The following is a 26,124-nucleotide window of genomic DNA, read 5'->3' as shown; positions in this document are numbered from 1 at the left end:
AGAAACACAAAACGAGAGAAGGGAAAAGGATGGGAAGAAGGAAAAGGAAGAATGAAAAACCTAATCAAACTATTTCTGATACTCTATATGCTCAACAAGGTGTATATTTTTCTTTCAAATTGACTAAACAGCTTCCACCAAAGTTTAAATTGGAACTTTAATATATTTATTGTCATACATTCTAAAGCAGAAATTTAAAAAAAAATCAATCAAAATTAAGACCAACATTAAATATACATATACAACTGCTTTGTAGCACAAGTATTTGACTATGCTGTGAAAAGGTTAGACAGGTAATCATGAGTTAATGAAGAAGGTTGCCTGTGGGTTCAAAACTATTAGCAATAATTAACATTAACAAGCCAAAAACCAGATTCCCCATATGTTATAATCATTCCTGTTAATAAAAGATTTTAAAATATTTGACTTTTTTTTTTGTTTGATTTTTTAAAATATACAGCTTTTTATCTCATTTATGTATACAGTTGGGGGTTCTCCCCCCTCACCTGAACATTTAGAAGAAAATCTTTCATTTCTCTATACTTCAGGTTCTTGCACACTGAATATGTATTCGAGTTTTCAGGCTGGCATAGTCAGAACTGACTGCATTTAAACAATAATTCTGTGTTTAAATTTACTCAACTGCTTTCCTCCAAGACTGATAGTCTCCTATAGCTACCTTTTAAAAATCAGGTAAGTAATCATCTTTGGAAAAGTGTAACTACAAGACCGTTTGTTCATTGTTATCTATTTCCTGACAAATTCTGCTTCCCCAGGTCACCAGTCAAGAACACGGAGGATTTTGCAGAATGAAAATGATACGTGAGTATTTTAAATCAAGACAGAAATGTTTGAAAGCTTATTTTAATACTATCACGATAAAAAACAAACTGTTAAGTTTTGCTCCAGCAAGTCATCTCCTCCTCTCACTTTTCCATTATTTTTCCTGATAAGAGAAAAGACATACCACTTAACTTTAAAATTTAACTTTCAACAGTCCTTCAGGGGAAATCTGACTCAAATGTTTCCTAATATACAGTCTGCAAGTTTGCACACATTATTTATTCAAACGTTTCTTCAGTTGTTCTAGATGCCTTCCATCAGCATCCTGGAGAGTTAATACAGTGGCTTTAGACTGAAGTGGGTTAAACTCTATAGTCATCAAACAACAGAGATCTATCAGTTGCTTTTGACATTTCTCTAAACCATCCTTAAGCTGCAGATGTAAAGCTGGATCCTTTTTCAGCCTATTCATTTCAGGCACTGAAAAGCCAATCAAACTTGTTAGAATATCATCAGCAAAATCTACTTCAAGATAAGCTGAACCATCAGAAATTTTTGCCTTTATACCCCAGGATCCATTGCTGCTTGTGAGGTTTCCAGTGAGAGTAACAAGAAAACACTTAACTTTCAGAATTGTAACAGTTTCTGGTTTTTTTGCAAGGAGAAGGGAAATGTATGTGAAAGGTGGAGAATCTAAATCTAAATGTGTCTCTACTGCTCTGCAAGGAAAGGTCTGCGAATCATTCTTCTGCTGATCTGCTTCTGGATCCGTTTTTGAGAAAAATACAGGATCATCATGTAACAGCCTGCTGTCAGAATTGTGCTGGGATTTACATCTGCTCTCATCTAGGTCTGTACCATTCTGCCTGTCTCCAGGAGGATTTTCCAAAGAAAAATCTGCAGAACTGTAGGTCTGATGTACGCTTTTGTGCTGTGAAAAGCTACTCATATTATTTCCATCTCCATCAAATACTGCTCTTCCAAAATTCTGTTGCTTGCTGGTAGCTTCTACAGGCTTCTCTCTTTTATTCACATCATCTTTTTCACAAGTGCTATTTAAAGATGAATTGCAGGAACTTCTAGATGTACGTGGAAGTGTCTCAGTAATTAAACCTACGTTTCTGTTTGTGACCACTGGCGGCACTTCTTCCAGCTCTCTTTGCATCTCTTCTTCCAAAAGAAAGTCATCTTCTAAAGGAAAGTCATTTAAAAAGCCATCGGCATGTTCTATGGGAGGTGAAACTTGTCCATCTGAATGAGGCAAAGGACTTCCAGATTCCTGTAGCAAAACATTTCCATTGTGTGCAGTCAGTGAACCTGAGGCTGTACTAAAATTGTTGCTTCTACTGTAGTATCCGCTTTCTAAAGCTGTTTCATTGTTTAAAGTAAATTCATTGTTTTCATCAAGACTGGCTAAAAGCTCTTCATCTGACGGGCCTAGAGTTTGTTCTAATTCATCCACAGGCCTTGAAACAATTTGGTTGTGATGAGCTTGTCCAGCAGAGTTAGGGTTTTCAGTCTCTCCAATTAATCTAGCAAGGACTCTTTCCTGAGAGTACTCCTCCAGAAGAGCATCCACTTCACCCCCCAACAGTTTCACATTTTCCGGTTTAAGCAGAAGGACTCCAAGACGATATGCAATATTACCCTGTACAGTGATTTTTGTTCCAGGAGGAAGATTACTGTGGAGGACAGGCACTGGGTGATACTCCATGCCCTGAATTTGATGTATCCCATCAGTTAGTTGCAACATCAGCATTCGAGTAGGCTTTGCTTCCCATGGCTTCTGGAATGCCTGAGTACTGGCTGTTACTTCTTCATTTACAGTATTTTTCCCTCTCAGGTTCTGCAACTGGGAATATGCTGGCTGGCTAACATCAACCAGTGAATCAATCTGTATGGAGTAGAAGCCTGACAACTCTCCTTTGGGAGCATCTAAGATGCAGTCAGGCAAAATAGGATATTCCAAATCTCTTAGATCGGTAAGAAGCCATTGCTCAAACACCTGCCTGTTAATTTGAGCTTGACTTAAATTACTACCACTATTTTCTTCCTGGATCCAACTAATACATGCTTCCAGCCATGTCAAGGGAACTTTAACATGCCATGTAGATGACAGCCAAGTTTCCACTCTTGCTGCAACATTAGATGTAGACATTTTCTTTTAAGTTAAGAGAGTGAATTCCCTAGAACAAAGCCCAAAAAGACATATTTACTCTTCTGACAACAGCTAAAGTTATGACAAATCTCTCGCTCGTATGATATAGAAATTTGCTCTCAATTCAAAGTTCTGCTATTCTAAGTGTGACAACATAGAGGCAATTTAAATTAAAAACCCTTCTACGGATACTAAAAATAAACATGCATTTCCAATATTTAAAGTTTCAATCAGCATAAAAAGTATATGCAGTCTACTCATCATGGAGTATCAGGAAAGTATGGAGAATTCTGCAAGCAACCCTACTTGGTGACTTCTTTTCTGTTGATTTAATCAGAAACATACAACTGAAATCCTTTTATTATGGACGGAAAGTGAATGGATGAAACCAGAAGTAGATTGTTATATATATGTCCTCTATTTTTTTTTGTTTTCTTTCTGTGGGTGCTGCTCTTAACAACCAGTTTACTTTAGAAATTGACCTGAGAAGTTATTCGCCCATTTCATCAGCACTGTTGAAGTAAGAGACCCCATGTATGATAGAAGCAAGCTGGGATCTGTCAGCACTTGTATCACAGGGGTGACTTTTACACTGTAACTGGATGAAAGTTTTGTACCCAATAACAGAAAGCTAGCTTGAAACATCATTGTTATCTAAAGACCCAGCCCAGGGTTTGGCTGCAATAGCACCAAGTCTTGGCAGTCATCATCTCAGGAATAGCCGTGGCTAATAAGCTCTAGCTTCTTGTTAGTTTAGGAAGTAGCTATGCACATATAAAATAGGATAGGACAGGATAGGATAGGATATTGGAAGAAACCTACAATGATCATCTAGTCCAACTGCCTTACTGCTTCAGGGCTGACCAAAAGTTAAGGCGTGTTATAAAGGGCTTTGTCCAAATGCCTCTTTTTAAGGCACTGGCAGGCACGGGGCATTGACCACCTCTCTAGGAAGCCTGTTCCAGTGTTTCACCACCCTCTCAGTAAAGAAATGCTTCCTAATGCCCAGTCTAAACCTCCCCTGGTGCAGCTCTGAACCTGTCCCATGTGTCCTATCACTGGATCCCAGGGAGAAGAGATCAGCACCTCCCTCTCCACTTCCCCTCCTCAGGAAGCTCTGGAGAGCAATGAGGTCACCCCTCAGCCTCCGTCTCTCCAAACTAGACAAACCCAGAGCCCTCAGCCACTCCTCACAGGACATGCCTTCCAGCCCTTCCACCAGCTTTGTTGCCCTCCTCTGGACGCATTCAAGGACCTTCACATCCTTCTTAAATTGTGGGGCCCAGAACTGCACACAGTATTCAAGGTGAGGCCACACCAAGGCTAAATACAGAGGGATAACCACCTCTTTTGACCAGCTGGTTATGCCGGGTTTGATGCACCCCAGGATGAGGTTTGCCCTCATGGCTGCCAGGGCACGCTGCTGGCTCATATTCAGCCTGCTGTCAACCAGCACCCCCAGGTCCCTTTCTGCAGGGCTGCTCTCCAGCCACTCCTCTCCCAACTTATACTTGGGCCCAGTGTTACTCTGTCCCAGGTGCAGAATCTGGCATTTGTACCTGTTAAATTTCATCCCATTCATCACTGCCTGATGCTCCAATCTGTCTAGATCCCTCTGCAAGGCCTCTGGTCCCTCAAGAGAGCCAACAGCACCTCCCAGTTTGGTACCATCAGCAAACTTGCTAACGGTGCATTCATCTCCTGCATCTGGATCACTGATACATATATTGAAGACATATTAGGCTGCCTAACTGTGTCTGGATCATGTTTAACCCCGTCGAGAGGATGACCAAGGAGCTCAGCTCCCCTACAGAGAAAACAAAAATTACTGTAAGAATAGTTAAAAAACACCAGGTTTGGGGTTTTTTGCCACTATAACTTGCAGCGAAGAAAGACCACCCTGCCAAGTTCTCCCCAAAGCTACACGGCTCAGAAGACACCGTGCCGCTACTTAACCAAGGCCGGGGCCCTGACGGGCGCTGAGGGGAGGTGAGCGGAGGCGGGCTGGGGGTCGCACCCCGCAGCGCCCCGGAGAGGCCGAGCCCCTTGCCCCCGCCCCGCCCCACCCGCACTTACCGGGGCGAGCAGGCGGTGCCGGCGGGGCGGCCCCGGCTCCCACCGCCGGGGCTTGGCGGGGGGGAGGGCGCGGCCGCTCTCCTCGCGCAGCCCCCCAAAAACCCCGCGCGCCCCAGCAGCCAATAGGAGGCGCGCGTCGCGCGCGCTTTTAGGCATCGCGAGAGCCCCGCCTCCCCGGCGCCGGGCGGCGAGCACAAGGCGGGGTTTTCGCAGACGCCATTTTCTCTTCCCACGATCGAGGTCGCTCCTGCTCTCCTTTGCCGCCCCCCGCTGCCTGCACCGCTTCCATCGCGGCTCCCGCCGGGCAGGTGAGCGGGCCAGCCGCCGCGGCGGTGCGGGGCGGTGCGGGGCGGGCGGCGCTGCCCTCCTCCCGCCGCCCGGGCCGGTCTCGCCCCGCCGCTCACGGAGGGCGGGGCGGGGCCGGGCGCCGCCCCCCGCCCTGATGGGCAGCGGCCTTACCCAATGGGGCGGCGGCGGGCCCGGGCAGGGGGGAGGCGGCGGGGCCAATCGGCTGGCGGCGCTGGTGGCAGTGCGCGTTGGCGGTGGGGGCTGCTCCCCTTTCTCTCCCGTGCGCGGTGGGGCCGGCGGCGGGCGCAGGTACGCGCAGCCCGCGGCGGGGGGGTGCGTGCGCGGGGGAGAGGGGCGCAGGCCAGGCCGCGCCTCGCTGGGGCCGGCGGCGCTGCCGTCGTGCCCCTCTCGGCGCCGCTGCGTGACACAGCGATGCGGGAGGCCCGCGCCTCCCCTGTGGCGGGGCCTCAACCCCCGGGAGGCGCCGCAGCCGCCGCGCCCCGGGACTGCCGCGGGCTTCCGCAGGAGCGGCGGTGGAAGGGGGTGAGCGCTGCGCGGAGGAGGAGACCGGCGTGTCGCCGCCTCGCCTGGTGCCGGGGGTAGCCCCTCAGGCGGCTGGGGGCCCCCGCGGCCCCGCCCGCCCCGAGGGGAAGGCGAGAAGGGTGGCCGCTGTCCCTGCGGGCGGCCCTGGGCCCGGTGGCCCAGCCAGCGTGGCTCCCGGAGGGACGGTGCGGTAGAGGCCGGCAGCGCTAGCGGGTGCTCTCTCCGGGCGGGGGAGCGGCCGCCGCCGCCTCCGTGCGCCCGCCCTTGGTAACTCTGTGCCCCGGGCGAGTTGTTGGGAATTATGGCGGGCGGAGGGGAGGGCGCTCTCGGCCGCGGCCTGTGCGGAGGCGGCCGCGGGAGGCCGATGGGGGGGGCGCCCCGCGTCGCGGCCCGCCGCTTTCGGGGGCGGTCTGGGCGGCGGAGCCCCCTGGGCGGCGGGGCTGCCCCGCTCCGGCGGCCGCGCTGGGGCCCGGGCCGCCGGGCGCCTCCTTTGTGTCTCCCTGGGCAGAGGGGGGTAAATCTCCCTGCGGCCGCGTGGTGGTGGCGGCTTTTCCGCTCCCGGCTCCGCCTAGCAGCGGGCAGGCGCCATTACAGCGGCCGCCATTTCTGCTGGTCCCCGCCGCCGGGGAGGTGAGGCTGGGGCTGCGGGGGTTATGTAACGCCGCCGCTCCCCGCCGGCCGGGGCCGTGCCGGCGGCGGGCCCCGGGGCCGCAGAGGGAGCGGGAGAGAGGCGGGCGGGAAGGAAGGAAGAGGCGCTGCGCGCCGCAGGGAGCCGGGCTGAAGCGCGCCGGCGTTGCCCAGCTCTTATGTCTGTGGTAGTTGGTGCCGCCTCCCGCCTTTCCCTTTATCCTTTCGGTGTTAATAGAAGCACGGCGTTAGTCATTTAATCCCGCGAACTCGGTTTACCCAGCGGCGCGCGGTAGCGTGCAGCGAGAGCGCTTTCGGTACAGGCGGCTGGGGAGGCTTGGCTAGGCCGGTAAACACGGGCGGCCAGGGCAGAGGAAGCCCTGGGCAGCACATTGCAGTTCACTCCCCGCAGCCCTCAAATTCCTGGGATGGTTGGAAATAGAATAACCGGGGTCCGAAGGGGCTATTTAAACCATGTACAAATCTGTCCGGCCCCTCCCTTCTCCCCCGCCCCAGTAACAGCGTTTTGGCAACGTCCGGCTGAGAGTTGGCGATCATTTAATCTGTGTGCCCGTTAGCGCACTTTAGGTGCCTGGAAAGACCAGCGTGTAGCTGCGAAGGCAGTGCCTGCTGTTAGCCTGTACAAGCAGGGCAACAATTACAAATTAACAGCTGGCTGAGAGTATGTTTAAAAAGTTAAATGCACCTCTTTCCCCCCCCCCCCCCCCCGGATACCAGAATGAGTGGCTACCATTTGTTGAGGAAAGGGAAATTAATAAAATACAAAGGAGAAATATATGATTGTTTGGCTGTGTTATCTGTAGAAACACATTTTTGAAGATAATAAGTTGCAAAATTATTTCTTTTGTCTAGACTTCCTTCTAATGTGACTTACTAGTATTCTGAGATCAACTTAACAAAGGCAGGTCACAAATAAGATACCTATTTCAGAAAATCATAGTGAAGTTCAGCTGCTTTCGAGGTTCCTGGTTGTGTGTGTGCAGAGGATTATATGTCACTACAGAAGGTGGTATTTTTGAAAGATTTTTTTTTCCAGTGTGGCTGGAAGTTGTAATTTGTCTTCTGTTCATGTATTATACTTGAGTGGAAGGCATGCTAAAATGCCTGCTAGTACACTGGTAGAGAATTTATAAAACTAATGCTGACAATTACCATAATAGGACTTTTTTTAGTTTAAATTGTTTAGACATCAACAGCAGGAGCAGTTGTTACATAGTGTCCTTTGAAAAGTAACTCCAAGGCATGTATCATATAACATATTGAAAATAGGAGCAGGATGCATGTTCACTTTAAATATCCAAAAATAATCTTCAGTAAATGTGGTTACTTAGGACCAGTATGTCCCCGAAAATTGTAATTCAGACAGTAATTGGTTTTCTCTAAGTTTACAGACTGGTCTTTTATGTCCTGTTAGTGGTGTGTTTAGCCTGGGTATGCTTTCTCTTCCATAAAGAAAAGCTTTGCAGCAAAAACTCAGTCAAACCTCTGGTTTTTTTGGCTGTAGCGAGAATCGGAGCTGTAAGTGAGCAGAGTCACAACTGATATATGCTGTTTTCATAGGCTCTTGAAGCAATAGGCTGTTGGATTTTGATCCCGCCCAGAATACTTGAGTTTTTCTCTGCAAGGATATATAATAGCGGTAAGTTCTAGAAGCAGGCATTTCTTTTTGCTTTTTCCCTTTAGCGCGATGTACTGTTTGTCTTTTCACAAAATAGACGTACCAGCTTTTTTATTCTTCAACAGATTTTGCCTGCCCACCTAAGAAAAAAAGGCAATGGAGACTGAACAACAGGAAGAGACCTTTACCAACACAGAGACAAATGGTAAGTTTTTTAAAGGACTGTTTCTCTTTAGAAAGAACCTCTTTACGTTTCAGTGTTTCTAAATACTTTGCAATGCTTTAATTGTATCAAATGTTTGTATCAGCAGTAGTTTTGCATTCTGCATTAAATATTTTCATTTTTAATTAGACCATATCATTACTCGTGCTTTTGAAGCATAAATGCATGATCCTTCTATGGGCATCTTTTAGACACGATATAAGTAGCTGAAAGTTATGACTAAGGATTTGAAAGTCTTCCATAGTTAAATATTCAGGACTTGTGTGGAGAGTGTAAATATGTAAGAATACTATCAGGCATATCCATTAATTGCATTTTGTTTATTGCAGTTTTTACATGTAGTAAACTTATGTGAAATACCTCTGAAGATCTTAATGAAAAACTTCTTGGGCATAATTAGTGAGGCAGTTAGGGCATTAGTGGTGTTGATTCATGCCAGTTTTTTCCAAACAGTATTTGAAGTGCTACTTTACTATTACTCTACCAGTGTTTCGGTGTTGGACAAACTACATTTGAGCTTTTTGCCTGAAAGGTTTTTCCCAATTGTAAATTCTGAATAAATACTAAGTGGGTGATGCTGCACCTTTTTAAACAGCATAATATGAATTTCTCACTGGTTGTGCAACATTCTCATTTAAACCATAGTTCCTAGATATTAAATGGATTTTCAGTACTTAATCGATGCGTAAGCTGTTAAAGTAAAGATGCGTTTCCCTGCTATGGATGCTCATAGTAGGTGTCAGTAACTAGTGTTGCGCTAATAGGAAAGAATGTGTTAAGAATACTGAGCACAAATTTGGCCTGTGTTCCATTTTATTATGACTTAGAAAGTTAAATAAATGTTTGTGTTTCCCCCCTATGGACCTCTCTACAGGCAAACGTCCTGCAGAAGATATGGAGGAAGAGCAGGCCTTCAAAAGATCTCGGAACACAGATGAGATGGTTGAATTGCGCATCCTGCTTCAAAGCAAAGTATGCTTTTTTGTTTTTACTGTTTTTGCTTATAGCATTGCTCAAGACAGTGGTGACCAGGTGTATGTTGGGATATGTGTTTAGAAAGAATATGTACTTTATTTCATCTGAGATACCTTATTAGAAATGATTTTAAACGTGCATGAATGGTAGTAAAAGTGTATTGCGATGGAATTATCTTCAGTCATTCTGTTAAAGGGTAAGTCCCTAAGGATCAGTACAGTTATTTTTAAAAGATGTACTTGCTGAAAAAATAGAGCAATAGAAGTTACAAGGTTTTTTTCCATTGAGTGGAAGGTTGTTATTTTGAAGGGAATGACTTCCAAAAGAAGGCAGTTTAGGGAATGATTGGCTGGTGATTGTAAATTAAATATGAGAGGTAAGATGAGAACTTCCCTAGGATTTTAGTAACTCTCCCAAACAGATCTGCTAAACTTGTTCAGATATATCAACAGGAAGAAATGTGGGCGTTATGTTTCAGGGATTGCAATGGTTTCATTGACAAGAGCAAATAGTTACAGTAAAGTTGCTGTGTATGAATTTCCTCTGCTGTTTCCAGTTGTTACAGACGATTTGTACTTTCTAAAGTATCTCAGTCTCTGGTGTTGGCATGGGGGAATGTTACCTTAACTCTGCGTGGCATTTCTGACCAATAGTCAAGTTACATGGGGTACCATGAAATGTTTTGCATGCTGTTAGCCTCATGTATGATCTGTGTAATAAAGGCAATACTTTTGCATGTAATCCTTGAAATAGCCTGGTAAAAACATAGTTTTGCAATTACTCTTCTTGACTATCTGCCAGTTTATTCCTGTTGATGTTAGAAACTTGAAGTTAGTGGCTGTTAACATTGGCTTTAACCTTTTTCAGAATATACTGCTCTGAGAAGTCAGTTAAGTTACAGAGGTATAAACCAAAATTAGCACTTGAAATTATCAAGAAATGTTTGGAATGCAGAAGTGCAATTAGGGAAATCTGAATTGACCTACATTGCATTCATACAGTATATTTTTTTGAGAGCTATAGTCTGTGAGATTGCTTTAACAGGCAGAATTGCCTAGAAACTTCCATTTGGAATTGAAACATTAGTTGCAAAACTGAATATCCTTCTCTTTCCTAAGTTCAGTGGTAAGAGCTGTTGGTCATTTTTTTTTTTTGCATGGACAAACTATCAGTTTGTTTCAATTTGATTTGAACCTTTTAAAAGCAGCGCCTGTCTGCCCCCATACCTCCAGCCAACAGGGTAATGCAAAAATAGATTTACCATTCTTAGTCTTGAGTTCAAAAATGTAGTCCGTGCTGTGTTGGCATAACATAACTTCTGAAAACTATTTTCCAGAATGCTGGAGCAGTGATTGGAAAAGGTGGCAAAAATATTAAGGCACTTCGTACAGACGTGAGTATATATGAGTTTGAACTAATTTAACACCAATTCTTTCAGAGCACTACATCGAAAGCTTGATTGCGTGCATTTCTAGAAATGGGAGCCATTCAACTCTAGACATCAATAGCCTAGTTGCAAGCCATTTGTAATGATTGTTAGAGTAGATAACTTAGTTCTTCAATTTCTATTGTAATTAAAACCCAGCTTGACTCATGTGGGAGGAGAGGTTTATATTAAATCTCTTCGCTTTTGAATAGGATTCCGCTAAATTACACACTTCAAGTGAGTTAACATCCTAATTGGAAATATTGACAAAGCTTAAAACCCTTAATTGTACCATTTCCCATATGTGTGAATCAATTATAGTACTACTGAAACCATTGCAGGTGGCTGGCTTAACCCAGTGATAGAGGAATTCTTTAACTTCCTTTAAAAAAGCAAACAAACAAAATGGCCCATCTGTTCTTTAACAGCTTGCACATGAAGCACAAAAGCATTAATGTTAAGGTTGCTTGATTTAAATATGGGTATAGAGCAGTGAAGGAACATTCTATTCTGTTACTTGGAAGCAGTTTTAAATGGTCATGACTTATTTACCTATTCACATTCTACAGTGGGTTGACTCTTGTGATTAGACACACGCTCAGCATTAATGTTGTGTATTTATAAAACTTGGCAACGCTTCTTAAATTCCATTTGTTTACACTCCTGTACTTAACATCAGCTACAATTTCAACAGTTTTTCCGATCAAGACTCTGTTCAACACAAGATTTGGCAATATATCATGACAAATCAGTTCCAACTAAGTTCATAAACTACCGCAACTAGAATTGAGGTTTAAGTCGGAATGGTCAGGAATCATACATATGCTCACTAACGTTGGCAGCTAGCTGGTTTTTTTTTAGGGTGTTTTTTGTGGTTTTTTTTTTTGGTTTTGTTTTTTTTAAGTAAATCAATACGTCACCTAAGTCCAGATAATTTAGATTGGTCTGGAAAACTAACTTGCCCAATTTGCCCAATATTCTAGTAATACCGATCTCGACAGGTTTTGTGTCTACCCTCATGAGCCAGCCTGCTACTGAAACATCATATGTTAAAAGTAGTTTAGTCAGATCAAGTGACTCATTTTTAAGATCCATACTGTTAAGCCACAGTTGGTGTAGCAATCCGTTATTGTATTAGTCTTCAGAACAACTTAAGCTTGTTTCATTAATTGAGAGTAATGAGTATAGTTTGTATTAAATTAAAATTTATTGCTTTTCCCCCTTTTCCCTCTCCTTGTTTTTTTGGCCATATATCTCCGTTGCCCATGTACTGGATCGACTTGCCCCTGCGTTGCCCACCATGACGTTGGCCCATCCGCCCCTGAACGCCCATGTGAAAACCCTGGTTGGCTATGCCCAAAAATGTGCTCGTTGCCAAACGGGTACCATACTTGACAACTTCCGATTGAATACCCATGCCCAATGCCAACATCCACGAACGCCAATGACCAATGCAGTACAATGCCAGTGTTTCAGTCCCAGACAGCAGTGGCCCCGAGCGGTATGTCCCAACAGTTTATGCCTCACTGCCTGATTAGAAAGAGAGAAATGTATTTTATTACCTGCCTTTGATATAATTAAATAGTATCCCCTTATAGACGGTGTATTGTTTTTTTTCAAGTTTTCTGTCTTATTTTCCCCATTAAGTCTTTTTGTCACTGAACTTTTACGTGAGTTGCCCACCCAAACAATCCACTAATTTTATTTCAATGGAAGGAGCACAGCTTCAAGTGTTGCATATTTGCTGCATTGTAAATCAAAATGTTTCAAAATAGTCTCTCGCTCTGTCTTTGTGGCCCACCTTGCTCCCCTCAACATTGCCTGTTCATAATTATTTCTGATGAAATGCTAACTCTGGTTCACTTTCCTTTACTTCTCATTTGTTTTGTCTTTTTTTTTGTCTTGCATTTGTATTTGTTTTCTTGGAGAGCCCATTAGTAATCTGATTTCTAACTGGTCTCATAAGCTTACTCCAGATACAACGTTCACCACTTGCATATCCTCACTTTTTCTATGAGAAGGTGTGCCAGTTTTACCAATGTAATAGCGAGGGTATCGTAAATTAGTGGTGGCGGGGAACATGAATATTCACTTCTACTTTCCGTTCTGCGTCAATTTCTTGCCCACTTAATCTGAGCCCTTCCAAAAGCCCATTCTGTCTTTCTTTCTCTCTCTCTGCAAGACCTACCTAATCTTAAATTTATCATGCATATATATTGGGCATAAACAAAGATGCATGTGTTGTAAATTGAGCAAAGAGGTTTACTTTAAATGGGGAATACTCTAAGCTCTTCTGTGTAGTAAATCTTGTTAGAACTTTGTGTATGATGAAAAAAATTTACTTCTTCTTTTCCACCTTCTCCATATCATCTGGCATCATGGCTTCCGACAGCATCTTGAGTATAAGTGCAGATATAGAGACAATTGGAGAAATCTTGAAGAAGATTATCCCTACTTTAGAAGAGGTATGTCTCTTTAATGTTTGCTTTTTTGAGGTAAAAGCTGAGCTTTTGAAACAAGATGGTTGTAGATGATTTGCTGCTTTTTAAATACAGAAAATCAGAAAATAAAACCAAAAGGTTTTTAAAGAAGGGTTGTGGCGCTCAAACTACATGTTGGCATTTTTTTGGTAGAGGACAGAGTCAGTCATTATTGATTAAATTAACATTTTGAACAGCCTCCCCCCTTTCAAAATACTTGCCTCCTGACTTCTTTCGTCCCCATTTTGAAGTAGTTGTAGTGTAACTTGTGTCCTGCGGTGGCTTTGTAAGTAAGTGTTGCACTGTTTGGTATCTTCTTAAATCTTTGTAGAAAGTTGTGCAACGTAGTGTAATAAATAGGGAAACCTGATTTGACATTAGTTTATGTTGAGGTGAGGTGCTTAAATAGTTGTGATCCTATCGAAGGAAATACAGGATTATAATTCAGCAATAAATCAAGTCATACCATTGTGTTTGGAGAAAAAACTTAAAATCTCAAATATTAAACTTTTATGTGACTAATATTCTGTTCTTTTCCTTGTATGCATCTTTCTTACAGTATCAACACTACAAAGGCAGCGACTTCGACTGCGAATTAAGACTTCTCATTCATCAGAGCTTGGCAGGAGGAATCATTGGTGTCAAGGGTGCTAAAATTAAAGAACTCAGAGAGGTACTTCTTTCCTGTTCTTCTGAGATTTGGTATTTGTTCAATAAACAACTTAGTGTTTTGTGTCCATAAGGGGCAAGTGTAAGTATCTTCTGTGCAGTAATTCCTTCAGAACATACTGCATACGTGATTTCGATGTTCTGAGATGGATCTGTGAGTTGCAACTTTCTTGGAAACCCTCAGAAGTAAAGTCATTAGTGATAGAGCCTAGGACTTCTTATCAAGCTTCTAAGCAATATTTGTGGTAATGTTTTTAAAGAAAGTTGGGGTGGTTTTTGGGGGGGTGGGGTGGGGTGTGGTTTTGTTTTTGTTTTTAATTAAAATGGCATTTATCACTCCTAGAATGAACTGCTTCATAGACTAGATTTATTCGTGTGGTTGGACATACAAAATGGTTTAGAGTGAATCCATCTCCACAAACTCTTATGATGATAATTCAATAGATGTCTGAATATTACTGTAAAAGGGCTTTATTTTTCTATTTTTTTTTATTCTATCTCCTAGAAGACCATTGTTTTCTTTCAGTGAAGGAATGAGATTTTAAAAAGCTAAGGGTCTCTATGAACGTAAAGCACCTCTGTTTTCTGTCCTTTCTTGACATAGTGTCAGAGGTAATTTCATGTCAGTTCACGTATAAGCTGATACCTGTTTACATGGGTTGAGAAAGGCAAGTTAACTAGACCTAATCCTAGCAACATTGCTGTCTTGCATCAAAAGCATGTTTTCTTGACATGTGAAGGTTAATACAACCTGTAAGCTTGCAGTGGATATGTGGTCCTTTTGCTAGTATTTAATGATGGTGTAGGTGAACTATAATTGAAAGAGGAGAAGATTGAACTTTTTTCCTCCTCGTACAAAATAATGTCAGCACAGATCTTAAAAAAATTAATTTTGTTGTGAGAACTCGGAAGCAAGCATACACTAAAAATGGCTGGGAATTTAACTGTCTTTTGGATTGTTTCTTTAAGAATGTTATAATGGGTTTATAAAGTTGTTTAAAATACTTAGACAATCTTGGATGTGTGGTTTGTTTTTTTTTTTCCAACAGAACACTCAGACCACCATTAAGCTCTTCCAAGAGTGTTGTCCTCATTCTACTGACCGAGTGGTGCTTATTGGTGGAAAACCTGATAGAGTCGTTGAATGTATCAAGATTATCTTGGATCTTATCTCTGAGGTAATGTTTATTAATTTTTTTTTTCTTTCATTGGTATTCACAATTGTTAGGGATCATTTCGATGAAAAACAGTATGTTTCAGTTTCTATTTTTAATTCAGTATCTCCTACTTTCCCAGTAAGAAGTGATTGATTGTTACTACTTTTTGAAACTATTCCTGTTTTCAAGAACTGGGGTACACCTTATGGGGGAGGGCAGCAGTTTTTGGTACTAGTGGGCCATTATTCATGCTTTGCATATCATTAAGATGCAAAAATTGAAGAGGAAGGGAGACAATCTGTTTGCTACTGGTAAGTTACAGCAGTTTCTCTGTCACAGTTCAGTTCACAGGAAACACATCACCATCTCCTTTCTTACTAGCACTGTGAAATAAAGAACATGTTCCAAATGCATAAATTCATAGTTATACATTTAATATATTAATTTAATTAAATGTGCCAATTGTAGTAGTCCTAATTGGGTTGGGGGGCATTGTTTTTTTGTTTTTTGTTTTAGTCTCCAATTAAAGGACGGGCCCAGCCTTATGATCCCAACTTCTATGATGAAACATATGACTATGGTGGCTTCACGATGATGTTTGATGATAGAAGAGGACGTCCAGTAGGCTTTCCGATGCGTGGAAGAGGAGGCTTTGATCGAATGCCCCCTGGTCGTGGTGGACGACCTATGCCTCCATCAAGAAGAGATTATGATGATATGAGCCCTCGCAGAGGACCTCCACCACCTCCACCAGGCCGTGGTGGTAGAGGTGGCAGCAGAGCTCGTAATCTTCCTCTTCCTCCTCCACCACCTCCTCGTGGCGGGTGAGTTGTTGCATAAATGCATTATACAAAAATTATGTAGCGTACAATCTGAATCATGTCCATCTTTCCAGTGTTTTTTCCACACTTCCATGTTGGCAATGATTATGTAGGATTCAGTGTGTATTAGATCAGAGTGTTTTGAAAAGTACTGGAATTTAATTAGTTGCTGTATTGTAGTAATATAGCAGGACTGTAGTCAGTAGTTCTGAAATTTTAAGTTGTTCAGTACTTGGCTAGAACAGTTTGAGATTCAGTTGTGTGTGAACGATGAATGTGAAAATTTAAGTGAGAATAAACTAGTTTATAACACAATTAATGTGCTGCTGCTTTTTTCATTTTAGAGATCTTATGTCCTATGACCGAAGGGGCAGACCAGGAGACCGTTACGATGGCATGGTATGAGTTTTGCCTTGTTCATAAGCACAGTTAGCTTGCTGACTGTCTGAAAATACTGTTGCTGAACACATGCACTTAAGTGTGGGACGTGCATGGTTCTGATGATAAAACCAAAATGTTTTGTCCATACAAATGGTGCCTCCTGTGGAGGAATGTTTGGGGTGTAAGCAGTAACTGAGACATGATCTGTTTGCCTTCTTTCCTCCTTGCCACCAAAAATGATACAGAAAGTTTGACTGTGCTCTACCCTGAAGGTTTTCTTGCAGTGACCCATCTTTTAGATTTTTTTTTTTTTTAATCAGGATGACAGAAATAGGAATTGGTAGGCTTTTCAGATACAGAAAACATGTCAGAACAACGTTCTCTGAAATTCTTTTGATTCATACCAGCATTCTTAACACTAATGTTGGAAAACACAAGTATAGATAGAATAACACAGATTATAGAAGAATATGCGTGAAGAGCTGTAGTTGATCTGGAAGGTGATTGCGCTTTTGAATCAGTTCCTGTCTATTTGCTGGTTTCTTTGTTGGCAAAAAATCCACTGTAATTCCAAATGTTTTCGAGCAAGGGCTGCTGCTAAGTTGAGTCCTAAGTTAAATGGGGTACATTCAACCATATTAATGCCAGTACTTGCTGAGGAAAAAAATCTCTCCTAGTATATGGAAGCTTAAAAAAAGGCTTAAAGATATTCTTCCGTGTTGTATTCTGAAACACAACTTCCTGGCAGTCATCTGCTGTTGTACTAGATTCCTTTCTCCTGGGAAGAGAAGTCGTGTGTGTCTGGGAGGTAAACCTCTATGGTAACAATTGGCACCTTCTTTAAGATGACAGGTGAGACACAAGATTTTTTTCTTCTTTTAAATGAAGAGAAAGGAGTGGGTAAGAGCTATGAAATGGGCTACCTAAATGGGCTTTACGCCCTTCCTCCTTCTTGGGAGTAAGAGTTACTGGAAGTACATATTGCAAGAATGTCACATGCTTACTAGAAATATTAAAAAGAAAGATTTGCACACCGTTACAAACAAAAGTGTTACTCATGCTACTCTACATGTTAAGAAACTGGAAGAATTGAGAAGTACACCTCCAAGTTTCCTTATTTGTATTTACATGTTTTCAAAACTCAGTCTTTGTGTTCTTACATTTGCAGCTAATAAAGCCAGTGCTAGCGCATATAAATGAGCAGCCTGCCCTTCTTTGGGTATCTGGTTGAGCACAGTCCTCTTGGGCAGTAGTGTGTTCTATTTTTATTCCTTTCCAGCTAGAATAGAAAATCCATTTTGACTTCTGTTTAGCCTGACTTTCGTCAGGTTGACCTTTACTTTCTTGATATGAGTTTCTACAAGTAAGTGGAGTCATCTCTGTTCATTTTTTTGTTCCAAAAAGCAATTTTATTTCCTCTTCACGGTGAAGCTGCTCATGGCTTTGGCTCCTTTATGACCAAGTATCATAGCCTCGTTAAAGTGAGGACTGCTTCCCCAACAAAGACTGTATTTCTGGTTTTAGTTAACGATGATGCTAGTATCCTAAATTGTGTAAGCAGATAGGAAGTCTTCACGTGGATTCTGAGGCTGGAGCTGGAAATGTCATGCCAGAAATGTTAAGGTCTTCCTATGCTACTCTTTGTTTCATATAGAAACCATTCCCTAGCAAAACATTTAGAGTAAACCAACATCATTGTGGTTTGTGCACTATGTAATGCATGGGAAAGGCTGCTCTCAGAGAGCAGAAGTGCTCTTTCACATAGATTCTCTTTTACATAGATGCAGTAAAAGGCAAGAATTTATGCTTTTCTCAGATGAACAACTCTAAAATCATAGAAATGTTGAATGTACAGAAATAATCTTTTTTTTTTTTTTTTGCCAGTTTGCTTTTCCACTAAAGGCAGAAAGATTGAGTAGTTCAGGACCTTTAAAACTAGATGCTGAACTGTGAATTTTCTGGAATTCCAGAGATAATGACAGTATTGATAGCCTTCTAAATGCTGAGATGAGAAAAACCCATTTTGATTTTAAAAGATAAGTTAATTCCCCTTGCCCATGCAAAGTCACCCACTTAAGAACATACTCGTCTGTTAGCCTGGCTTACAGTTGTAGTTCAATTATGCACTGCTGTTGAAAGAGTTCATTTGGTTTATTATCTCTGTTCTGAAACTTCTTCCTGAAGGACAGACTTGTATCGTTTCTGTGTTAACAGAGCTATATATTTTTGGCGTGTAACTACTCCAAATCAAATGCCTGTGGACCATAAGGGCTATGCTGACAGCTGAAAAAGAAACCTGAATGTATTTCCAGTATTTCTTTTTTAAGACCCTTATCCTCAGGGGTCTTTCAGATAAATAAATGCACACAGATACCAGTAGGAGGGGTGGAAAATAAAGTAGACAAGCATATAAAGTCATTTTATCCTCTCACCTCTTTTTTTAATTAACTGAAAGTTACTTAAAAGTACTGAAAGTTACGTAAAAACTAAAAGTTTTAAGATCTGAGTTAATAGAGACTTACTGTCTCCCATTAAGTGGACTGTCTCTTCACAGACTTCTGTCAGTGTCTTCAGACTTCTAATGCGCTTTTGCTCCTTCAAAAGCTTCCTTGTTCTCAATCTTTTTTTTAACTTACATATGTATGTGTACATACACGTGTGTGTCTTGACATATAAACACTTGAATAAAGGCACATACACTTAAAAAAATAGAAAACGTTTTTCATGTTTGAGATGTGATACTAACAAGCATGTAAAAAAATCAGTAAAGGAAGAATGTATGACAACTCTTCTATTTTCCATGCCAATGCTGGAAGAAAGTAACAAAATCTCACTCTCCTAGGTCACTCTGTTAAAAAACAGAGAAAACGATGATAAAAGAATTTGACATCAGTTAGGACTGCGTGCATTTTCTTTCATTAGATATAAAAGTTAAGCTCTTTGTCTTAGCCAGTGTGTCACCTGGTTTCTGTTCCAGTAGTCACTAGCACAAATGAGTCTGTAAAGTAGAATATTCTGTTATGTATGTTAAGATACAGTGTTTGAGAAGCTGGTTTTAGACTGCACAAATGAACATCAATTGCTGAAATTGTAGAATTCTGAAAGAAAGAAATATCGCATTTTAAAAACAAATTTCTAATATAGTTAGGCAGCAGTAGACTGTTAGTCTAGTTATTTGGCTGTATGAGGTATGTGGAAATGAATTGGTGGAACATGAGAAGCAGCGTCCTTCCTGCTTGACCTGCTGTTGACATAGAGATAATAACTGACAGTTACTTGTTTCAATCTTATTAAACCTTCATTTTGTAACACATGGCAGAAATAAAAGATTTTTCTAACAGATGGCAGAAATAAAAGATTTTGATATGTAATAGCACTTGAAGATGTTCTAAAAGGAAAAAAAAAAAAGCTTGTTCAAGCTTTGCTCTCTGCTATTAGCTGTCTGACCTTCATTAGAGGAAAAATCTGTTGACACCACAGAAAAAGGGGAAAAAGTGGGTTTGACCATTTACAGTTCCCTCAAAGTGAAATTAAAAGGGAGCGAGTCTTGAAAGTGGTCTAAATCACATACTTTTACGTCTTTGTTGTTGTAGAAATGTTTCTCTGTACCAGTATGTATTGTATTTGTTTCCCAAGTTACCTATAAGTCTGCGTGACATGGACTTAATTCAGATTTCTTCCCTCTTTTCCTCCTATTATGTTGTGTCTGGAAGATGATGCAGTGTCATGTGGATGCCTGTGATGACATGCAGCCACCAGAGTTGGTAAGTGTGCTCAACGTTGTTTTTGAAAACTGCTTTACTGAACGGGTTAAGTGATAACAGGAATTTCTTGGTCTTGAGTGTAGTCAGTAGCAGCTTGCACCTATTGAAAATCATAAAGCTGTCTTTCTGAATCGGAATTTATTGGCGTTTGTCTTAACAGTGTGTCCTGTGCAGGCGCACACTGCCTATATTAATAGAAATGTGGAAGTAAGCAGCAGCACAGCCAAAAGAGAGGAGCTTTTCTGTGCCTCTTTTTCTCTTTTGTGTTGTAAATAGTAACTTTCTCTGTAACTGATGCGCTGCAGATGCGTACATTTAGGATATATGTATTTTGTATTAACTTCATAATGTTGTGTTTTCTCATATTTCAAACAGCAAATATTACAAGCAGCTTCTTATATTTGTGGGTAAACTATTATGCTTTACTTATCAGTGTATTTGAAAATGCACCATTTGATCAGATAGGTTTTGGGAAGGGGGTTTGTCAGGTGTTCATGCTGTCTAGAAGATGGGAAATATTAAGCGACCGTTCTTAGCTTACATAAACATAGCAAATGTAATTAATTTACTCTTCTGCTGTCAAGTTCATTTGCTGTCCTGTAGTCTGGGGAGGCAGAAATGATCAAGGAAAGCATTGTTCTTTAAAGCAGATTAGCCCAAAAAGGGGTCCTGTGGCAAATTCCGACAAGAATATGGCTGTGTGTACGCAGTGTGCTGCTCTGATCAGACTCTTAGTAAAGTCTGAAGCAGAGTCCTTCATTCTCTGGTATTTTGGACTCCACTACAAGCTCTATTATGTTGTATTGCAATCTGTATCGCTAAGTAATGTGATTACACAATACAGGTTGCGTAGAGACAGAGGATAAGCTCAACTCTTTGGTCTCAGTAGGTTCCATTTTGATCTTCTAAAAAGGTAGCAGGTAAATGGTATTTGGGGAAAAGTTGTTGCATTGTACTTTCTGTGAACAAGTAGTTCAGGTTGGTTGAACTTGGCTGGCTGCCAGGTGCCCGGCCAGCTGCTCTCTCACTCCCACTTCTCAGCAGGATGAGGGGAGAAACTAAGATAGAAAAGCTTGTGGCTCAAGATAAAGACAGGGAGATCAGTTACTAATTACCATCATGGGAAAAACAAAGTTGACTTGGGGAAGATTAATTTATTGCCACTTAAAAATAGATTAGCGTGGTGAGAAAAAAGAGGAAAACTAAAAACACCTTTCCCGCACCCTTCATTTCTTCCCAGGCTCAACTTCGTTCCTTCATTCCCTACTCTTCTGCTTCCTCTGCCTTGAATGGTGCAGGGGGGATGGGGAATGGCAGGTTGCAGTCAGTTCATCACAGTTTCTGTCTGTTCCTTCCTCCTCACACTGTTCCCTTGCTCCCTCCCATAGGATACAGTCTTTCACAAACTGCTCAAATGTGGATATTTCCAATGGACTGCAGTTCTTCAAGAACTGCTCCAGCCTGGGTCCTCTTCATGGGGTACAGTTCTTCAGGAACAGACTGCTCCAGTGTGGGTGCCCTACAGGCTCCTGCCAGGTGCCTGCACCTGCGTGGGCTCTCCACAGGCTGCAGCTTCCTTCAGGGCACATCTACCTGCTCCTAGCACAGCATCCTCCATGGGCTGCAGTGTGGCTGTCTGCTCCAGTGTAGTTCTCTCCATGGGCTGTAGGAGAATCTCCGTTCCAGCGCCTGGAGCATCTCTTCCCCCTCCTTATTCACTGTGGTGTCTGCAGGGTTGTCCCCCTCTCTCACAACCAGTGCACGCTGGTGTTTTTTTACCATCTCTTAATGTTATCACAGAGGTGCCACCAGCTTTGCCGATGGTCTCAGCTTTAGGCAGTAGTGGGTCCATTTTGGTGTTGGCTAGAATCAGCTGGCTTTGGCACAGGGGCAGCCCCTGGCCTCTTCTTACAGAGGCCACCCCAGCAGTCTCCCAGAAGTTGAATTCTGGAGAACTGTGCATATTTATTCTCTGATTCTAAAGGAAAGTACAAAAATGGGGTCCTATACACTTAGAAGGCATTAGGTGAAATGAAGCAGTTGATGTCAAAATACTGGTCTACAATTGCTAAGAATAAAAAGGGGCCAGGAGTGCTCGTTGCAGTGATTTGGATTTGGTATATGGTGGCTTTAGCAGAACAGAAATAACTCATGTCATGATTATCAGTTCTGAGATAATTGTAGCATAGTCTTGAGAGACAAGTTAAAGAGCTATTCTTAAGAGCTTTGTATTTTTTTTTTTTCCCTGAAGACATAGATGAAGTAGGAGGATTGACAGTCACTGGGTAAACTTTTTGTCCCAAAACTGGAGACTTGAGTCTCTCCTGCGCTGTATTGGTAGTGTTAATAAAGGCTGTCCTCTTTATCTTTTCATTTGAATGTTAGTTTAGCCTAAGGGTCAGGAGTAGATCAGCATCAAGAGCTGTCTACCAGCAGCTGAATTAGTGAGACTGCTTGGTAAACTGGTATAGCTGGATCCTTTATGTCATTTTATGCCTTGCTCCTAGAGGTTTTGACAGGGCAGGATAAGAGGTTGATGAGATTTCCCCCACCCAACGCTTTTGTTTCTGGTCTGCCCGCTTTGCCTCAGTATGCCTTTGAAGGCACAGCGGTGTTGTATTTATAGTAAGGTTGGGGGTTGAGATTTTTGCATAAAATAGGCTCAAAGTTAACAATATGATACTTAAGATGAAAATATGGTAATGAGGCATGGCTATTCACTATTGAAGGTTTTTTCTCTTTCTCTTACAGTTTGAGGGTGGCTCTGGATATGGTAAGTCTTTATATAGAACATTTATATGTACTTCATTATGAAGTTACTAAAGGGCTTGATGCATACGTTTAAATCAGACTATTCTTATGCAGGGGGGCGCGGTTCATATGGTGACCTTGGCGGACCCATCATCACAACACAAGTAACGATTCCCAAAGATGTAAGTAAAGTTGACTCGCTTTCAACTTGTGTTGTCTCTTAAAAAAAAAAAAAGTCACAGCCTTTTCTCAGACTACATAAGCAAATCGGAAGTATTTGGGGTGTTTGATAAGTACGTCTAATGTTTTTAAAACAAGTGTTTCTGAATCACCAAAAATCTATTCTTTGGGTGTTTGTTTTGTATCTTCACTTTAGAGACACACTAAACAGTTCTATTAATTGTTAATATTCAGTAATAGAGATGGTCTATGTAACTTGTTTTTAGAAAGGAGCAACTGGTTCTCCCAGTTTGATCCCACCTGTGTTTATACAGTTAATATTGCAGGCGATGTTTTGAGGCTGTGAAGAAGTAAGCTTCCATTGCAACTTTTCAAACTAAATGTGTGGAAGCTACTCAAACGCTGCTCTGATTTTCATAACTGTTTTTAGAGAGGAAGTTGTATCAGGAAATGAATGTTTGCTTTCTCCTGTAGTTGGCAGGATCTATTATTGGAAAGGGAGGCCAGAGAATCAAACAAATACGTCATGAGTCAGGAGCTTCGATCAAAATCGATGAACCATTAGAAGGCTCAGAAGATCGGATAATAACTATTACGGGAACACAGGACCAGATACAAAATGCACAGTATTTACTGCAGAACAGGCAAGTTAAAGTTCAATGTTGTCCCCGCTGTCAATTTTAAACTGATTGTGACTTGTACGTTCTAAAGCTGCTCTTCTCTGCAATACAGCTTTTAGAAGGCAGGTTTTAAGTAACTATTTGAGCCTAACTTCTCCAGTGGTAGTTCTGCCTTGATTCTCTTCTGTTCTCTATTCTAATTAAAATGAAGACACCCTCAAAACTAATCTTGCTGGAAGACGCCTTAACCAAGCAGTCCTCTCATTTCTCTGGTGAAAGCTGCTGCAAAAAACTACTTGTAATAAATTACATAGAGCCTGTAGAAAATATAGAAGATTTCAGTGGATGTTGGTCTAGTTCTGTGTGGAAGACTAGTGATTTTGTTGTTTTTAGATAACTAAATTGACAACAAATCACAGTCTGCCATATGGCACAGATCATGCCTCTACAGGACAAGTTGAAATCGATTTGGTGCTGTTACGCAGCATTTCACACCTTGCTGACATGACACTGTCTTTTCTGCCAAATATTAACAGCTTCAGATTTAATTTGCCTAGTTTTGCTTTATTAACATGTTGGCTGTCATAGCAGATTTTAGAGTTTTAACTTGAATGTTTGGCTTTAGATTACTAATACTTAAATGTGCCTAAAATATATTAATACACCTATCATTATTAGCCATTAATCTTTTAAAATTATTTACTTTTAAATGTATTAGGAATTTGTAATTTAATCTGCTCTAAGAATGTCATTGTGAATGTTGATGCAAGATGTATGGTCCATCATTCTAATACATGCTTTTTTCTTTTTCTTTTATAGTGTGAAGCAGTATGCAGATGTTGAAGGATTCTAATGCAAGATTATTTTTTCTTTTTTATAGTGTGAAGCAGTATTCTGGAAAGTTTTTCTAAGACTAGTGAAGAACTGAAGGAGTCCTGCACCCTTTTTTTTTTTTTTATCTGCTTCTGTTTAAAAAGCCAACATTCCTCTGCTTCATAGGTGTTCTGCATTTGAGGTGTAGTGGAATCTTTGCTGTCCACCAGATGTAATGTTTTAGTTCCTTACGAATACATGGGGGGGGGAAGGGCGCACGAGACTAACATTGAAATTTTGAAGCAGCAGCAGAGAGAGTGGATTTTTTTTTTGTTCATTGTTGGTGGTAAATTGTAATGTTTTTCTGTAATTGTTGTGAACACTCTGCTTTATGTACACTGTATTTTTTTTTTTTGAAGGGGGGAGAATACTGGTAGCCCACATGTCCCTGGCATCCTTTGAGAGCAGTGTGCAGAATGTAATGCTCTTTTGTAAGAAACATTTTATGATTTTTAAATAAATTTGGTGAACCTATTCTTGGTGGTCATTTTTCTTTAGCTATACATAAGGTAATATCTAAAATAGATATACCCTTTTTCTTTCCCCCCTCAAGAAAATGCATAAATGAAAGTTGCTGTTAAGCTTGCTCCTCTGCTTCTTTGATATAGATGGAGTTATGTGGGGTTTTTCTTGACAAATTAAAGAAACTGTGTGAAAACAATGACTCTGCTTTGCTGTTTGGGGAAAAAATGCAAAAATATTCATGCAAATCTTGTGTAAAACGACGTTTTTGCAAGTGTTTGGCCCTCTTTGCAGTACATATATATATTGGTGACAGTATATAAATAAAATATTTAAAAACTTTGTGATGTCACTGAGTAAACAGTGGTAAAGTACACCTGGTTATAGACAGCTTGCTTAATGCAGATAACACTGTTAGAAATGACAGTTGCTGTACCATTACTGAATGAATTATAGTTGTTTTCTGAGCTTTCATTTGTATGAGGTAGAAATTCTTATAAATTGGCAAATTGACGGCATCTAACTCTGTAACTTGTTTTTCATTGTATGCAAAACTTAAACTTGTTTGGTTTCCCTGTTGTATGTTGAATTACATAGGAATTATTTGTGAGAAATTAAAAAAATATAAAGCCTCTGGATATCTCATGTAATACCTTGGCATTTGTATTTATAGTTTACAAGTTTTAATTTCACTTCCTGAATAAAAACGAATTTAAAAATGAAAGCGTGTTGCACGTGTGGGTGTAGGAGGGGTCCAGCCTGAGCGTGGAGTCTTTCGCTGGTTGGTTGGTTTTTCCTCGGGTTGTGCAGCCCGCGGAAGGGCTTTGGGCAAACGCAAGCGGACCGGGGCACGGGTGCCCGGTTCTTCCGTGCGCCTCCCGCCCGTCTCTGCGCGGAAGGGGGGGGCTGCGGGCGGCCCTTGGCTTTTTTTTTTTTTTTTTCTCCTTTATTTTTTTAAATGGGGAGGAAAGCTCCGCAAGTACTGACGTGCAAACGTTTGTTTGTTTGCCTGTGTTTTATTATTCTTTTCTACGACGTGGATCTTTCGGAAAGCTTCCTTACCGAGCAGCGGAGCCCGTGCGCTGCTCCAGCTCGGCAGCACCGGGGGGATTCCCTGGGAACAACCGCCCGCGGCGGTGCCTGCGCCACGGGGCCTCCCGCCGGCCCAGCGGCTCCGGCCGGGCGGCCAGCGCCCACCGCCCGCGGGCCGCCGCTCTGCCCCCCCGGG

The 26,124-nt window shown here is 41.8% G+C and overlaps 2 protein-coding genes across 4 annotated transcripts; one reads left to right on the top strand and one right to left on the bottom strand.

The window, feature by feature from the left end:
- Positions 1-235: 235 nt before the first annotated feature.
- On the bottom strand, positions 236-5,103 carry RMI1 (RecQ mediated genome instability 1). The gene is made up of 2 exons (XM_082335915.1): positions 5,018-5,103; positions 236-2,969 (listed from the first exon to the last, which is right to left on the bottom strand). The coding sequence occupies exon 2, from the start codon at positions 2,939-2,941 to the stop codon at positions 1,058-1,060; it is 1,884 nt and encodes a 627-aa protein (XP_082192041.1). The 5' UTR covers positions 2,942-2,969; positions 5,018-5,103; the 3' UTR covers positions 236-1,057.
- A 416-nt stretch (positions 5,104-5,519) lies between these two features.
- Positions 5,520-25,565, top strand: HNRNPK (heterogeneous nuclear ribonucleoprotein K). Of its 3 annotated transcripts, none has more exons than XM_082335919.1 (16): positions 5,520-5,614; positions 8,057-8,135; positions 8,240-8,319; positions 9,212-9,309; positions 10,649-10,705; positions 12,196-12,239; positions 13,131-13,203; positions 13,778-13,891; positions 14,937-15,065; positions 15,561-15,868; positions 16,210-16,264; positions 19,960-20,010; positions 22,762-22,783; positions 22,861-22,943; positions 23,416-23,585; positions 24,442-25,565. In XM_082335919.1, the coding sequence occupies exons 3-16, from the start codon at positions 8,271-8,273 to the stop codon at positions 24,470-24,472; spliced, it is 1,284 nt and encodes a 427-aa protein (XP_082192045.1). In that variant the 5' UTR covers positions 5,520-5,614; positions 8,057-8,135; positions 8,240-8,270; the 3' UTR covers positions 24,473-25,565. The 3 variants fall into 3 exon arrangements, with proteins under 3 accessions (XP_082192045.1, XP_082192043.1, XP_082192044.1); XM_082335917.1 differs by having other exon boundaries at positions 24,381-25,565; XM_082335918.1 differs by lacking the exon at positions 8,057-8,135 and having other exon boundaries at positions 24,381-25,565.
- The last annotated feature ends 559 nt before the right edge of the window (positions 25,566-26,124 follow it).

The sequence above is a fragment of the Platalea leucorodia genome (assembly GCF_965183815.1).
Source record: "Platalea leucorodia genome assembly, chromosome: Z".
Taxonomy (NCBI): domain Eukaryota; kingdom Metazoa; phylum Chordata; class Aves; order Pelecaniformes; family Threskiornithidae; genus Platalea; species Platalea leucorodia.
Note: the sequence above shows the minus strand (reverse complement) of the source record. Positions and strands in the feature narration are given on the sequence as shown.

What these genes read in the sequence shown, in the direction of transcription:
- RMI1 (XM_082335915.1), bottom strand. Translation starts at nt 2,941, where the DNA reads ATGTCTACATCTAATGTTGCAGCAAGAGTGGAAACTTGGCTGTCATCT.
- HNRNPK (XM_082335918.1), top strand. Translation starts at nt 8,271, where the DNA reads ATGGAGACTGAACAACAGGAAGAGACCTTTACCAACACAGAGACAAAT. An exon ending in TACCAACACAGAGACAAATG is followed by an intron (nt 8,320 to 9,211) that starts GTAAGTTTTTTA and finishes ACCTCTCTACAG; the next exon opens with GCAAACGTCCTGCAGAAGAT. An exon ending in CAGTATTTACTGCAGAACAG is followed by an intron (nt 23,586 to 24,380) that starts GCAAGTTAAAGT and finishes TTTCTTTTATAG; the next exon opens with TGTGAAGCAGTATGCAGATG.